A 16,500-nucleotide genomic window follows, 5' to 3' on the forward strand; every position below is an offset into this window, starting at 1 on the left:
AGCATCTTCACAAGGCCCTTTGCTGTTGTTCTGGGATTAATTTGCACTTTTTGCACCAAAGTAAGTTAATCTCTAGGAGACAGAGCGGTATGACGGCTGCGTGATCCCATGGTGTTTATACTTGCGTACTATTGTTTGTACAGATGAACGTGGTACCTTCAGGCGTTTGGAAATTGCTCCCAAGGACGAACCAGACTTATGGAGGTCCACAATTTTTTTCTGGGGTCTTGGCTGATTTCTTTTGATTTTCCCACGATGTCAAGCTGTAAAGGCAGTCAATGTTGTTCTCCCCCTTAGACGAGGAGGAGCATGGATAGGACCAAGATGCGGATTGAGGGAAATAAGCCATCTTTTAATGACAACAGCAAACAAGACACTACAAAACTACAAAACAACAAATGTGATTAACCTTCAACCGTCCTGTGAGGACACAGGAACAAACACCCACAAAACCCCAGTGAAACCCTGGCTGCCTTAGTATGACTCTCAATTAGAGACAAACGATACACACCTGTCTCTAATTGAGAATCATACCAGGCCGAACACAAAAACCAACCTAGAAATACAAAACATAGACTGCCCACCCAAAACACACGCCCTGACCAAAAACACATACAAAACAACATAAAACAGGTCAGGACCGTTACAAACCCCCCCCCCCTCAAGGTGCGAACGCCGGGCGCACCAGCACAAAGTCCAGGGGAGGGTCTGGGTGGGCAGTTGACCACGGTAGTGGCTCAGGCTGAGGGCGAGGTCCCCACCCCACCATAATCAATCCCTGCTTCTTTATCCCCCTCCCAATGACCACCCTCCCACTAACACCACCTAAATGAAGGGGCAGCACCGGGATAAGGGGCAGCACCGGGATAAGGGGCAGCACCGGGATAAGGGGCGGCAGGTCCTGGCTGAGGGACTCCGGCAGGTCCTGGCTGAGGGACTCCGGCAGGTCCTGGCTGAGGGACTCCGGCAGGTCCTGGCTGAGGGACTCCGGCAGGTCCTGGCTGAGGGACTCCGGCAGGTCCTGGCTGAGGGACTCCGGCAGGTCCTGGCTGAGGGACTCCGGCAGGTCCTGGCTGAGGGACTCCGGCAGGTCCGGGCGTAGGGACTCCGGCAGGTCCGGGCTGAGGGACTCCGGCAGGTCCGGGCTGAGGGACTCCGGCAGGTCCGGGCTGAGGGACTCCGGCAGGTCCGGGCTGAGGGACTCCGGCAGGTCCGGGCTGAGGGACTCCGGCAGGTCCGGGCTGAGGGACTCCGACCGGTCCGGGCGTAGGGACTCGGGCAGGTCCTGGCTGGACGGCTCCGGCAGGTCCTGGCTGGACGGCTCCGGCAGGTCCTGGCTGGACGGCTCCGGCAGGTCATGGCAGGACGGCTCCGGCAGGTCATGGCAGGACGGCTCCGGCTGGTCATGGCAGGACGGCTCTGGCTGGTCATGGCAGGACGGCTCTGGCTGGTCATGGCAGGACGGCTCTGGCTGGTCATGGCAGGACGGCTCTGGCTGGTCATGGCAGGAAGGCTCTGGCAGGTCATGGCAGGACGGCTCTGGCTGGTCATGGCAGGACGGCTCTGGCTGGTCATGGCAGGACGGCTCTGGCTGGTCATGGCAGGACGGCTCTGGCTGGTCATGGCAGGACAACTCTGGCTGGTCATGGCAGGACGGCTCTGGCTGGTCATGGCAGGACGGCTCTGGCGCTAGGCAGACGGCAGACTCAGGCCGGCTGAGACGCACTATAGGCCTGGTGCGTGGTACCGGAACTGGAGGTACCGGGCTGAAGACACGCACCATAGGGAGAGTGCGTGGAAGAGGAACAGGGCTCTGGAGATGCACTGGAAGCCTGGTGCGTGGTGTAGGCACTGGTGGTACTGAGCTGGGGTGGGAAGGTGGCGCCGGATATACCGGACCGTGAAGGAGGACACGTGCTCTTGAGCACCGAGCCTCCCCAACCTTACCAGGTTGAATGGTCCCCGTAGCCCTGCCAGTGCGGCGAGGTGGAATAGCCCGCACTGGGCTCTGCAGGCGAACCGGGGACACCACCTGTAAGGCTGGTGCCATGTACGCCGGCCCGAGGAGACGTACTGGAGACCAGATACGTTGGGCCGGCTTCATGGCACTCGGCTCGATGCCCAACCTAGCCCTCCCAGTGCGGCAAGGTGGAATAGCCCGCACTGGGCTAAGCACGCGTACTGGGGACACCGTGCGCTTTACCGCATAACACGGTGTCTGACCAGTACGACGCCCTCTTACTCCACGGCAAGCCCGGGGAGTTGGCTCAGGTATCCAACCCGGCTTCGCCACACTCCCCTTTAGCCCCCCCCCCCCCCCCCCCAAGAAATTTTTGGGTGAGCCTCTCGGGCTTCCAGCCTCTCATACGTGCTGCCTCCTCAATCCACCGCTCCTGGGCTGTGGCTGCCTTCTTCTCCTCACGCGAGCGGCGATTCACACCAACCTTAGCCCAGGGTCCTTCTCCGTTGAATATTTGTTCCCAACTCCATTCCTCTTCTCTCCATTGCTTTAGTTCCTTTTCTCTCTCCTCAATCCGCTTGGTCCTGTTGTGGTGGGTGTTTCTGTAAAGGCAGTCAATGTTGTTCTCCCCCTTAGACGAGGAGGAGCATGGATAGGACCAAGATGCGGATTGAGGGAAATAAGCCATCTTTTAATGACAACAGCAAACAAGACACTACAAAACTACAAAACAACAAATGTGACTAACCTTCAACCGTCCTGTGAGGACACAGGAACAAACACCCACAAAACCCCAGTGAAACCCTGGCTGCCTTAGTATGACTCTCAATTAGAGACAAACGATACACACCTGTCTCTAATTGAGAATCATACCAGGCCGAACACAAAAACCAACCTAGAAATACAAAACATAGACTGCCCACACAAAACACACGCCCTGACCAAAAACACATACAAAACAACATAAAACAGGTCAGGACCGTTACACAAGCAAAGAGGCACTGAGTTTGAAGGTAGGCCTTGAATACATCCACAGGTACACCTCCAATTGACTCAAATGATGTCAATCAGCCTATCAGAAGCTTCTAAAGCCATGACATCATTTTCTGGAATTTTACAAGCTGTTTAAAGGCACAGTCAACTTAGTGTATGTAAACTTCTGACCCACTGTAATTGTGATACACTGAGTTATAAGTGAAATAATCTGTCTGTAAACAATTGTTGGAAAAATTACTTGTGTCATGCACAAAGTAGATGTCCTAACCGACTTGCCAAAACTATAGTTTGTTAACAAGAAATTTGTGGTGTGGTCGAAAAACAAGTTTTAATGACTCTGACCTATGTGTATGTAAACTTCCGACTTCAACTGTGTACAGTGTACAGTCCTATATAATTCTGTGCTTGACGTGAGAAATCTACTGTATACAAAACCATGTTTGCACACATCATCCACTAGAATAGTGATTTTTGACAGACCATCTTCTCAAGGCATTGGGATTTAAGAGAGCAGTGAGTATTCTCCCTGCAGTCACTGAGTCTCATTAACTTCCTGACTTAGTGCCAGCCACTACAAACAAGTGCAATTAGGGAGAGTGAGGCCCTGCCAAGTCCTTACAGAACACATCTCCCTCGCCCTCCAATCTGCTGTCAGACTCTTCTTGTTTGTGACCACAGGGCCACCTGTCACTGTCTGGCCCCTAATGACCCCTTTTATGAGTCCCAATTCCTAACAGATATTCATGTAAAGCTCTGGTCCAGGATGTTAGTGGGGCTTGCTAATGCTGAGCCTGTGAAGGAAAACACACTCACACCCAGGACCAGAGCTAATATGAATATAATATTTATAGATACGTGCCAAGTAAATAGATGGGTTTGATCTCCCAAGGCCCCCTACTCAGCCTTAACTCAGTCTAACCTGTCATGAATGTATTGAATCGAACAGGCATGTGGAGTTACCCCTGGGCCGTATACAGTACATACCCATAACTCCCTACTGGGCAGCTTTCAGTGAATTTTGAATTATTTAGAGGTGAGCTGTTGTAGTGGTTTCATTATGAGATCTGTTGGCAGTACATTCAGCGAGCCAGCCTCGCCATACATCAGAGCGGAGCTGTAGACAGGTATAGACTAGTAATGTCTCACTCTCTCCCTCTAGTTCATTCTATTCAGGCCATTGAAAAGAGGACCATGATGTGAGTGCAAAATAGGCAGCCTATAGGGAAGTCAGAGACCTGGCAGTGTGGTGCAAGGACAACAACCTCTCTCTCAATGTCAGCAAGACAAAGGATCTGATCGTGAACTACAGGAAAAGGAGGGGCGAGCATGCCCCTATTAACATCGACAGGGCTGTAATGGAGCAGGTCGACAGCTTCAAGTTCCTCAGTGTCCACATCACTAAGGAATTAACATGGTCCACACCCACCAACACAGTTGGGAAGAGGGCAGGTCAGCTCTTTCCCCTCAGGAGGCTGAAAAGATTTGCCATCGACCCTCAGATCTTTAAAAAGTTGTACAGCTTCACCATTGAGAGCATCTTGACTGGCTGCATTACCGCTTGGTACGGCAAATGCAAAGCACAAGACCACAAGGCGCTAAAGAGAGTAGTGAGTACAGCCCAGTACATCACTGGGGCCAAGCTCCCTGTCATCCAGGACCCCTTTTAAAAGACTCCAGCCACTCAAGCGGTAGACTGTTCTCTCAGCATAGCAAGCGGTACCAGTGAAGCAAGTCTGTAACCAACAGGACCCTGAACAGCTTCTACTCCCCAAGCCATAAGACTGATAAAACAAACGACTACCCAGAATACCTGCATTGATCCTTTTTTACTCTATGCACACACACTGGACTCTACCCACACACTCACACATACTTACACTGACATCCCAACACACACACATAGCACACGCACACGCACATGCATACTGACACCACACACCCACGATCACACACACATTCACACTCCCCATATGCTGCTGCTACTGTCTATTATCTGTATGATCCTGTTGCCTAGTCACTTTACTCCTACCTAACTGAACATAGATACGAGTGATGGGGGAAAAATATACAGTTACATATCAGGATATATTTTTTTAACATATCGTGTCGTTTTGACAAAATCTGAGTATTGTTTTTGGCTGTACCAGCACCAAAACTACAGTGTTTTTCCTTCATAGCTTGTTCTCCATCTTCTTTTTAAATTGGGAGCCAATTTGTTTTCAGCACTTTTATTCCCATGACTGATCAACACTTGTTTTCTCGTGGCTGTCTTGTCTCTCTGCAGCAGACATATGGTGAGCAACACGTTTGGAACATCAAATGGCAATAAAATCAAAATATTGATTTGTAATATATAGAATCGCAATACATATCATATCGGCACCTAAGTATCGTGATCATATCGTATCGTGAGGTCCCTGACAAATCCCAGCCCTAACAGCTACCTCAATTACCTTGTACCCCTGCACATCGACTCGGTACTGGTACTCCCATGTTACCTGTACCTGTTATTGTTATTCATTATTCACTGTGTATTTATTCCTCGTGTCACTATGTACTTTTTGTTTCATTACATTTTGTATCATTATCTCAACTCTACATTGTTGAAAAGGACCCGTAAGCAAGCATTTCACTGTTATTCTACACCTGTTGTTTACGAAGCATGTGACAAATAAAATATTTATTTGATTTGAAAATAGGCTACCACACTTGCCCTTTTGGATGACCTCCAGCAAATGGGGGGCATTCTCATGTGCATCAGTTAACATGTGCATCTAGGCCACACACTTACGAGGACAGTCCTATCAATGTCAAGAGTATTCACACAAACAAGGTTGGTGTAGAGTGAGGGAAAGGGTGAGCATGTCACACACACACACACACACACACACACACACACACACACACACACACACACACACACACACACACACACACACACACACACACGCACGCGCACACACACACACACACACACACACACACACACACACACACACACACACACACAGAGAGAGAGAGAGAGAGAGAGGTCACACACACACAGAGGGCCAGATTTGTTTTCTGCTCCTAATCCAGAGAAGATTTAGAATAAATCATGTTCTTTCCTACTGAGACTACATGTCCGTCAATAGGATTTCCGCTCTACTCACCAGCTGCCTGAGCAGTCACTGCACAGCACTGGGCTTTAAAAGTCCCAGAGTATTTGTTAAACACGTATCGGAGCTATCCTTCTACTTATCAAAGACAGATAAAGCCCAAGCAAGCCCAAGCAAGGTGCTCCTGAAACCGCCTAAAACTATGTTTGCAAACTGGAATCATTAATGAAAACCAGAAAATAATGCCGGTAAGAACTGCAGTCCAGTGGTTTTACATAACATTAAAAAAATCTAGATTAAACAGCCAACAAGAGTTGGCTAAGGAACTCTACTCGTCGCAATGTGTTCGGCTAATGAAAGGATTTGTACAACAAACATACCTTGATTGTCAGTTATGTAAGAGATCTCAGAGATTCCCTGATACCGAATGACCATTTGGACCGTCTTTGGTATCGCTTCGGTTATCATAAGGAAAGCGTTTGTCAGTTTGCTGCTAAACATTTTAAACAGCATGCCTGTGTATACAAAACTGATTATAGTAATTTCCAAAATGTGCAATGAGCTAAATAATTTCCTTTGTCCCTGTAGTTAAAGTTGATCATCTTCATGGATCCCAGAGAGCTGGATATACCACATTGCGGGGTTGGTCGGACACAAACACACACACACACACACTAACACACACACACATATTAAGAAATCTCCCTCTACTCAATAGCACTTCCTACTCAGACAACTACAATAATAGGGAGCAGCAGTTAACCTAGCGGTTAGAGCGTTGGGCCTAGAGCTGGGCGATATGGACAAAAAGCCATATTGCAATACATAATAATTGCTAATTTGTGTGGCAATGATAAATAGGTTACATTTATAACATCATTATGCAGCATCCTTTAAAGTATTACTACTGGTTTGATGGTTGTGGCCATTCATTGTCCCATTAACATCACACATATTAGCAAACGCATTTAATTTCAAACTCATATTTCTCTAGTTCTCTAGTTCTCTACTTATCATAATGAATGATATCAGTATGGTCCGTGTCGATCATTTTCGGTTTATCATCCCAGCTCTAGTTCGGCCAGTAACCAAAAGGTCGCTAGTTCAAATCCCAAAGCAGACAAGGTGAACGATCTGCCGATGTGCCCTTGAACAAGGCACTCAACCCTAATTGCTCCAGGGTCGCAGTTGATAATGGCAGACCCTGGCCGTGACCCCACTCTCCAAGGGTGTCTCAGAGGGAGTTAGGCAGGGCGGATATGCAAAAAAAATGCATGTTCTATTCACACATGTGTATAATGCACACTTGTACATCTGTGAAATAAGACAAATATAAGCACCCACCTAATTATTATTATTGTTATTGTTATTAATAGGAATCACTTTCAAGTAATAAGATCTCACCTTGAAATAAGTGAATTGCCTAGGAGAATGATCAGTGTGTCTTGGCTTGAATCCATGAGATGTACATATTTGATGTGAATATCAACTAAACTTGTGTTTGATTGAAGCTACACATAACTGAATATGGGGTTTATTAACTGAGGTTGACACATCTGTAATGAGACTAAGTATATGTGGCTCCTAATACATGCGTGCTATACTTCTCGGAGAGTTGGCTTAACAGCGTTCATATTGGTTTGAGCATGTGCTGAACTCGAATGTTCGGGACATTGTTATTGCTGTGATAAGACGAGGCAACTTCAGAAACCTATGAAACAGTTCATCTTCGCATTTATGGTGTAGTAGCCAGGGTCGTGATGGAAAGATGTCAATACAATACGCATCATTCGGAGTCAATTAATAAAACTACCATGAATAGTAGGCTAAATCTGAATAAAAATGTCGATAAAGTGTGCCTATCCGAAGAGATCAATACATCTCACGTCTTTTCAAACAGAACGAATCCCTTGCAGTATGGCATCAGTTCTGTTTCGCATGATGACGGATCTGTTGCATCCATCACGCAGTTGACTCAGACTCAACTGGAAAATAAGCACTCCATCTCTACACAAATGCAATGCCTCAATCAAAATCAGTATTAGCGTGTACCATCCTACCTCCTCTCCTTCCTTTGAAGCTGTCATTGTGGAATCTTGATTTTCGGACCTCCTCGGTCAGATGGACTCGATAATGTGTGCAATGTATGCACAGACCTTTCGGGGTAGCTGATGTATCTACGTATCAACCCAGAGAATGGCGAGGGGCTTGACACACAACACAATCCAGAAATGTTCACCCAAGTCAAGTAGGGGGCATCACGATTTCAAGAAATCTACCGCAGCTCGCATTTCAAAGAAGCATATATGAAGAAAAGGTAACCCCCCCCCCCCCCCCCATTCCCATTGTATCAGATATCCCTTATCTCTTTCAAGCAGAGGAAAGCACGCAATATCCCGAGAAAGAAAGTATGTGAGGTGTTTGTTGCTAACGCTGTAAACATCCATGACCACGAGTAGAAATATGCGCCGCTCACACGACAATAAAAGAAACAAACACTCGGCAAAGGGGGCGGGAAATAATACACTTCGTGTTCATTGCAAGAGTTTTCAGAGTACTGGATATAATTAGACTGGCAAAGGGTTCTATCATTAGTGTGATGTGTCTTTTCTTTGTGTCATAATACAGTTTAGTGTGAGTGTGAGTTTGAATAAATTCGTATCGCACTTTGTAGGATACAGCGCTCAATGTGAGCTGTCCGTGGTGCTGAAGTTCCTAACTACACTACGGCATTGTGCTTTGAGAGAATGGACAGTCGTTCCGTTCACTGAAGCAAACAAATCTAACAAACCAGAAATATTACAAGGAAAATGAGATATCACCTACATGGACTTTGAGCAAATAATCTTGCAAGTCTTAAACCAGCGGCCTACAGTGCCTTTCATGCAGAGGCCTCCTGCCCATCAGATTATTTCTGTGAAAAATATATATATATATTATAGAAAAATGTTCTATCTTTTATTTAAAATAAATTGTTGTTGTTTCTCTGTAGTACTACTAGCTACTACCAATTTTATGAAGTTGGCTTTACAGTGGCTTGCGAAAGTATTCACCCCCCTTGGCATTTTTCCTATTTTGATGCTGTCACGTTCCTGACCTGTTTTCCTTTGTTTTGTATTCATTTTAGTTGGTCAGGGCGTGAGTTGGGTGGGTTTGTCTATGTTTTGTATTTCTATGTGGGGTTTTGTGTTCGGCCTGGTATGATTCTCAATTAGAGACAGGTGTGTATTGTTTGTCTCTAATTGAGAGTCATACAAAGGCAGCCAGGGTTTCACTGGTGTTTTGTGGGTGTTTGTTTCCTGTGCCAGTGGTTGGACCACACAGGACTGTTTTGAGGTATGTCACGTTTGTTGTTTTGTAGTTTGTAGTGTTTTCCTGTTATTTTCATTAAATCATGAACACTTACCTCTCCGCATCTTGGTCTGATCCATGCTCCTCCTCGTCTGAGGAGGAGAACGACATTGACTGCCTTAACAGAAACACCCACCACAACAGGACCAAGCGGATTGAGGAAGGAAGGCAAGAACAACAGCAATGGGGAAAAGAGGAATGGACTTGGGAGGAGATTCTGGACGGAGAAGGACCCTGGGCAGAGCCAGAGGAGTGTCGCCGCCCCAAAGCGGAGCTGGAGGCAGCGAAAGCGGAGAGGAGGTTCTATGAGGCAAAAGCACGTAAGAGCGGCTGGAAGCCCGAGAGGCTCACCCAAAAATTTCTTGGGGGGGGGCTAAAGGGGAGTGTGGCGAAGCCGGGTTGGATACCTGAGCCAACTCCCCGGGCTTGCCGTGGAGTAAGAGGGCGTCGTACTGGTCAGACACCGTGTTATGCGGTAAAGCGCACGGTGTCCCCAGTACGCGTGCTTAGCCCAGTGCGGGCTATTCCACCTTGCCGCACTGGGAGGGCTAGGTTGGGCATCGAGCCGGATGCCATGAAGCCGGCCCAACGTATCTGGCCTCCAGTACGTCTCCTCGGGCCGGCGTACATGGCACCAGCCTTACAGGTGGTGTCCCCGGTTCGCCTGCATAGCCCAGTGCGGGCTATTCCACCTCGCCGCACTGGCAGGGCTACGGGGTCCATTCAACCTGGTAGGGTTGGGGAGGCTCGGTGCTCAAGAGCACGTGTCCTCCTTCACGGTCCGGTATATCCGGCGCCACCTTCCCACCCCAGCTCAGTACCACCAGTGCCTACACCACGCACCAGGCTTCCAGTGCATCTCCAGAGCCCTGTTCCTCCTCCACGTACTCTCCCTATGGTGCTTGTCTCCAGCCCAGTGCCTCCAGTTCCGGCACCACGCACCAAGCCTCCTGTGCGTCTCCAGAGCCCTGGACGCACTGTTCCTTCTCCCCGCACTCGCCCTGAGGTGCGTGCCCTCAGCCCGGTACCTCCAGTTCCGGTACCACGCACCAGGCCTAGAGTGCGCCACGAGAGTCCAGTGTGCCCTGTTCCTGTTCCCCGCACTCGCCCTGAGGTGCGTGCCCTCAGCCCGGTACCTCCAGTTCCGGTACCACGCACCAGGCCTATAGTGCGTCTCAGCCGGCCAGAGCCATCTGTCTGCCCAGCGCCGTCTGAGCCATCTGTCTGCCCAGCGCCGTCTGAGCCATCTGTCTGCCCAGCGCCGTCTGAGCCATCTGTCTGCCCAGCGCCGTCTGAGCCATCTGTCTGCCCAGCGCCGTCTGAGCCATCTGTCTGCCCAGCGCCGTCTGAGCCATCTGTCTGCCCAGCGCCGTCTGAGCCATCTGTCTGCCCAGCGCCGTCTGAGCCATCTGTCTGCCACGAGCCATTAGAGCCGCCCGTCTGTCCCGAGCCAGTAGAGCCGTCCGTCAGTCAGGAGCCGCCAGAGACGCCCGCCAGTCAGGATCTGCCAGAGACGTCCGCCAGTCAGGATCTGCCAGAGACGCCCGCCAGTCAGGAGCTGCCAGAGACGCCCGCCAGTCAGGAGCTGCCAGAGACGCCCGCCAGTCAGGAGCTGCCAGAGACGCCCGCCAGTCAGGAGCTGCCAGAGACGCCCGCCAGTCAGGAGCTGCCAGAGACGCCCGCCAGTCCGGAGCTGCCGTACAGTCCGGAGCTGCCGTACAGTCCGGAGCTGCCGTACAGTCCGGAGCTGCCGTACAGTCCGGAGCTGCCCTACAGTCCGGAGCTGCCACTCAGCCCGGACCTGCCGGAGTCCCTCAGCCAGGACCTGCTGGAGTCCCTCAGCCAGGACCTGCTGCCCCTTATCCCGGTGTTGCCCCTTGTCCCGGTGCTGCCCCTTGTCCCGGTGCTGCCCCTTGTCCCGGTGCTGCCCCTTGTCCCGGTGCTGCTCCTTGTCCCGGTGCTGCCCCTTGTCCCGGTGCTGCTCCTTGTCCCGGTGCTGCCCCTTGTCCCGGTGCTGCCCCTTGTCCCGGTGCTGCCCCTTGTCCCGGTGCTGCCCCTTGTCCCGGTGCTGCCCCTTATCCCGGTGCTGCCCCTTATCCCGGTGCTGCCCCTTCATTTAGGTGGGGTTAGTGGGAGGGTGGTCATTGGGAGGGGGATAAAGAAGCGGGGATTGATTATGGTGGGGTGGGGACCTCGTCCACCGCCAGAGCCGCCACCGTGGACAGACGCCCACCCAGACCCTCCCCTAGACTTTGTGCTGGTGCGCCCGGAGTTCGCACCTTAAGGGGGGGGTTCTGTCACGTTCCTGACCTGTTTTCCTTTGTTTTGTATTCATTTTAGTTGGTCAGGGCGTGAGTTGGGTGGGTTTGTCTATGTTTTGTATTTCTATGTGGGGTTTTGTGTTCGGCCTGGTATGATTCTCAATTAGAGACAGGTGTGTATTGTTTGTCTCTAATTGAGAGTCATACAAAGGCAGCCAGGGTTTCACTGGTGTTTTGTGGGTGTTTGTTTCCTGTGCCAGTGGTTGGACCACACAGGACTGTTTTGAGGTATGTCACGTTTGTTGTTTTGTAGTTTGTAGTGTTTTCCTGTTATTTTCATTAAATCATGAACACTTACCTCTCCGCATCTTGGTCTGATCCATGCTCCTCCTCGTCTGAGGAGGAGAACGACATTGACTGCCTTAACAGATGCCTTACAACCTGGAATTAAATATGGATTTTTGGGGGGTTAGTATCATTTGATTTACACAACATGCCTACCACTTTGAAGATGCAAAATATTTTTTATTGTGAAACAAACAAGAAATAAGACAAAAATAACAGAAAACTTGTGCATAACTATTCACCCCCCCCCAAAGTCAATACTTTGTAGAGCCATCTTTTACTTTGTAAAGCCATCAATTACAGCTGCAAGTCTCTTGGGGTATGTCTCTATAAGCTTGGCACATCTAGCCACTGGGATGTTTTCCCATTCTTCAAGGCAAAACTGCTCCAGTTCCTACAAGTTGGATGGGTTCCGCTGATGTACAGCAATCTTTAAGTTATACCACAGATTCTCAATTGGATTGAGGTCTGGGCTTTGACTAGGCCATTCCAAGACATTTAAATGTTTCCCCTTAAACCACTCGAGTGTTGCTTTAGCAGTATGCTAAGGGTCACTGTCCTGCTGGAAGGTGAACCTCCGTCCCAGTCTCAAATCTCTGGATGACTGAAACAGGTTTCCCTCAAGAATTTACCTGTATTTAGCGCCATCCATCATTCCTTCAATTCTGAGCAGTTTCCCAGTCCCTGCCAATGAAAAACATCCCCACAGCATGATGTTGCCACCACCATGCTTGGGGAGGGTGTTCTCGGGGTGATTAGAGGTGTTGGGTTTGCGCCAGACATAGCATTTTCCTTGATGGCCAAAAAGCAAAAGTTTTGTCTCATCTGACCAGATTACCTTCTTCCATATGTTTGGCCTTTTGGCGAACACTAAGTGTGTCTGACTTTTTCTGGTCACTCTTCCGTAAAGCCCAGCTTTGTGGAGTGTCCAGCTTAAAGTCATCCTATGGAGAGATACTCCAATCTCCGCTGTGGAGATTCGCAGCTCCTTCAGGGTTATCTTTGGTCACTTTATTGCCTCTCTGATTAATTCCCTCCTTGCCTGGTCTGTGAGATTTGGTGGGCGGCCTTCTTTTGGCAGGTTTGTTGTGGTGCCATGTTCTTTCCATTTTTTTATAATGGATTTAATTGTGCTCCGTGGGATGTTCAAAGTTTCAGATATTTTTTTATAACCCAACCCTGATCTGTACTTCTCCACAACTTTGTCCCTGACCTGTTTGGAGAGCTCATTGGTCTTCATGGTGCCTCTTGCTTGGTGGTGCCACTTGCTTAGTTGTGTTGCAGACTCTGGGGCCTTTCAGAACAGGTGTATATATACTGAGATCATGGACACTTAGATTGCACACAGGTGGACTTTATTTAATGAATTATGTGATTTATGAAGGTAATTGGTTGCACCAGATCTTATGTAGGGGCTTCATAGCAAAGGGGGTGAATACATATGCACGCACGACTTTACTGTCATTTATTTTTGGGGAATTTTATGTAATATATAAATTATTTAATTTCACTTCACCAATATGGACTATTTTGTGTATGTCCATTACATGAAATTCAAATAAAAATCTATTTAAATTACAGGTTGTTATGCAACAAAATTGTAAAAACGCCAAGGGGGATGAATACTTTGCAAGGCACTGTAGCTAGCCCAGATAGGCTCCCAATCTCCCAACCTCATAACTAGGTACCGAGAAGCCATTTCAGGCATCAATCAAGTTAGAGTAGCTAGCTTGTCTAACTATCCTGCTGGCAAGGTTGGTAGACTTTAGAAAAGCAAGTCAATTACTAAATGTACTGAATAAGACTCACATTCCTGTTAATCTTTTACCCAGATATTATATTTTGGACATAGAATTAAGCATGATATGGCTCTAGATTACAGGAAGATGCTGTTTCAGGTGTTTGAAAAATCTCCAGCCTGAGTTAATGATGCAGATTGCAGCGTTCCTTTATCTGCTGCACTGCCAAGCAATCATGGTCCACATAGCGGCTCTCAGAATAGCCATCCCTCCCCAGTCCTGTTCAAAGACTGTGAGTCATACGCGGGCCTGCATATTCTTCACAACATCATTACTCTTCCAAATGAGTGCCTTGTCCTGCAAGATTATAATTGTGATTTACAAATTGGTACAAATTCCCTGCTGCTCACAAACACAGGGCTGAGTTGTCATTGAGTTAGTGTTGAAGGTGTGTGTGGGGTGTGTTTTTGGTATGGTGTGGGTGTGTATCAGAGAGAGAGAGAGAGAGAGAGAGAGGGGGAGAGAGAGAGAGAGAGAAATAGAAGAGATTGAGAGAGAGAGAGCTGAGTGAGAGAAATACAGTACCTTCGGAAAGTATTCAGACCCCTTAAGTTTTTCCACATTTTGTTACGTTACAGCCTTATTAAAAAAATTGATTAAATAAAAAAAATGCCCTCAGCAATCTACACACAATACCCCATAATGATAACGCGAAAACCGTTTTTTAGCAATTTAGCAACCTGTTTTGAAAGGCACGAAACTATCTATATAAGGTCCTACAGTTGACAGTGCATGTCAGAGCAAAAACCAAGCCATGAGGTCAAATTGTTAGTAGAGCTCCGAGACAGGATTGTGTCGAGGCACAGATCTGGGGAGAAGGGCCTTGGTCAGGGAGGTGTTCAAGAACCCGATGGTCACTCTAACAGAGCTCTATAGTTCCTCTGTGGAGATGGGAGAACCTTCCAGAAGGACAACCATCTCTGCAGCACTCCACCAATAAGGCCTTTATGGTACAGTGGCCAGATGGAAGTCACTCCTCAGTAAAAGGCACATGACAGCCCACTTGGAGTTTGCCAAAAGGTGCATAAAGACTCTCAGACCATGAGAAACAAGATTATTTAGTCTGATGAGACCAATAAACAACTATTTGGCCTGAATGCCAAGCATCATGTCTGGAGGAAACATGGCACCATCCCTACGGTGAAGCATGGTGGTGGCAGCATCATGCTGTGGGGATGTTTTTCAGCGGCAGGGACTGGGAGACTTGTCAGGATCGAGGCAAAGATGAACGGAGCAAAGTACAGAGAGATCCTTGATGAAAACCTGCTCCAGAGCGCTCAAGACCTCAGACTGGAGCGAAGGTTTACCTTCCAACAGGACAACGACCCTAAGCACATAGCCAAGACAACGCAGGACAAGTCCCTGAATGTCCTTGAGTGGCCCAGCCAGAGCCCGGACTTGAACCCGATCAAACATCTCTGGAGAGACCTGAAAATAGCCATACAGCAACGCTCCTCATCCAACCTGACAGAGCTTGAGAGGATCTGCAGAGAAGAATGGGAGAAACTCCCCAAATACAGGTGTGCCAAGCTTGTAGCATCATACCCAAGACGACTTGAGGCTGTAGTCGCTGCCAAAGGTGCATCAACAAAGTACTGAGTAAAGGGTCTGAATACTTATGAAAATTTGATATTTAGCAAATCATTCTAAAAACCAGTTTTTGCTTTGTCATTATGGGGTATTGTGTGTAGAATGATGAGGGGGGAAAAAAACGTTTTAATCAATTTTAGAATAGGGCTGTAGCATAACAAAATGTGGAAAAAGTAAAGGGGACTGAATACTTCTCGAAGGCACTGTAGAAGAGATTGAGAGAGAAATAGAGAGAAATAGAAAATATTGAGAGAGAGAGAGAGAGAGAGAGACGGACGGACGGGCGGACGAACAGACAGACAGACAGACAGACAGACAGACAGACAGACAGACAGACAGACAGTCAGACAAAATATTGAGAGAGAGAGAGAGACGGACGGACAGGCGGACGGACGGACAGACAGACAGACAGACAGACAGACAGACAGACAGACAGACAGACAGACAGACAGACAGACAGACAGACAGACAGTACTACTACTATGTGAAGACATCTCAAGACCCCACTATAAGGAAAGTGATATAACCCACCAAATCCGCGTTAAAGTCCTCTAACTTACAAATACAACCAATCAAAATATAATAATAACAGCCATGTTACATCAGTGATAGAACAGCAGCCGATGGGTGTGACTGAGATTGACCTTTAGATTTGAGCTCCTCTGTAAAAAAATAAAAGGAGAGAGGAAATGTAATCAACAGCCCGGGGATATTTTTCTTTAAATGGCTTTTTTGGAGTTGGGAGATACTGTATGTGACATTTTTGTTTAATTATTTAACTTTTATTTATTCCCAAATCAACATGATAATTCAATAAAACATCAACAAAGAAACTACAACATACAGCAGTGACAGATACACTACGTTCCAGCAACACAAATACATTATTACAATCAACCAAAACACTCGAAGACCTCAGTGAATCCATTCCTCTACAGCATTCAGCATTCTAAACTGCCCTGTTGGCACCAGGGATTCAAGATGTAACGAGGTATGTATCGAATTCTTCCAAACAAGGGATGCATTAAAGCTAAAGGCTAATTTTCCTAGGTTGGTAGAGACACCAGGGACCTCAAGAGTTAACCAACCCTGTGAGTGGA

The 16,500-nt window shown here is 48.0% G+C and overlaps 1 protein-coding gene across 2 annotated transcripts in view; it reads right to left on the bottom strand.

Moving 5' to 3' along the window:
• The window catches only part of LOC129840722 (inactive dipeptidyl peptidase 10-like), a 67,202-nt gene that overhangs the window by 35,757 nt on the left and 14,945 nt on the right, over positions 1-16,500 (bottom strand). Inside the window, exon 1 of one of the 2 annotated variants that reach the window (XM_055908840.1) lies at positions 8,115-8,386. The exons of the other annotated variant lie outside the window; for it this stretch is intronic. Coding sequence (XP_055764815.1) covers positions 8,115-8,141 — 27 coding nt within the window. The 5' untranslated portion in view covers positions 8,142-8,386. Of the gene's footprint in view, positions 1-8,114; positions 8,387-16,500 lie in introns of those variants that run through there. 2 annotated transcript variants of the gene reach the window in all.

Source organism: Salvelinus fontinalis, chromosome 41 (assembly GCF_029448725.1).
Source record: "Salvelinus fontinalis isolate EN_2023a chromosome 41, ASM2944872v1, whole genome shotgun sequence".
Classification (NCBI taxonomy): domain Eukaryota; kingdom Metazoa; phylum Chordata; class Actinopteri; order Salmoniformes; family Salmonidae; genus Salvelinus; species Salvelinus fontinalis.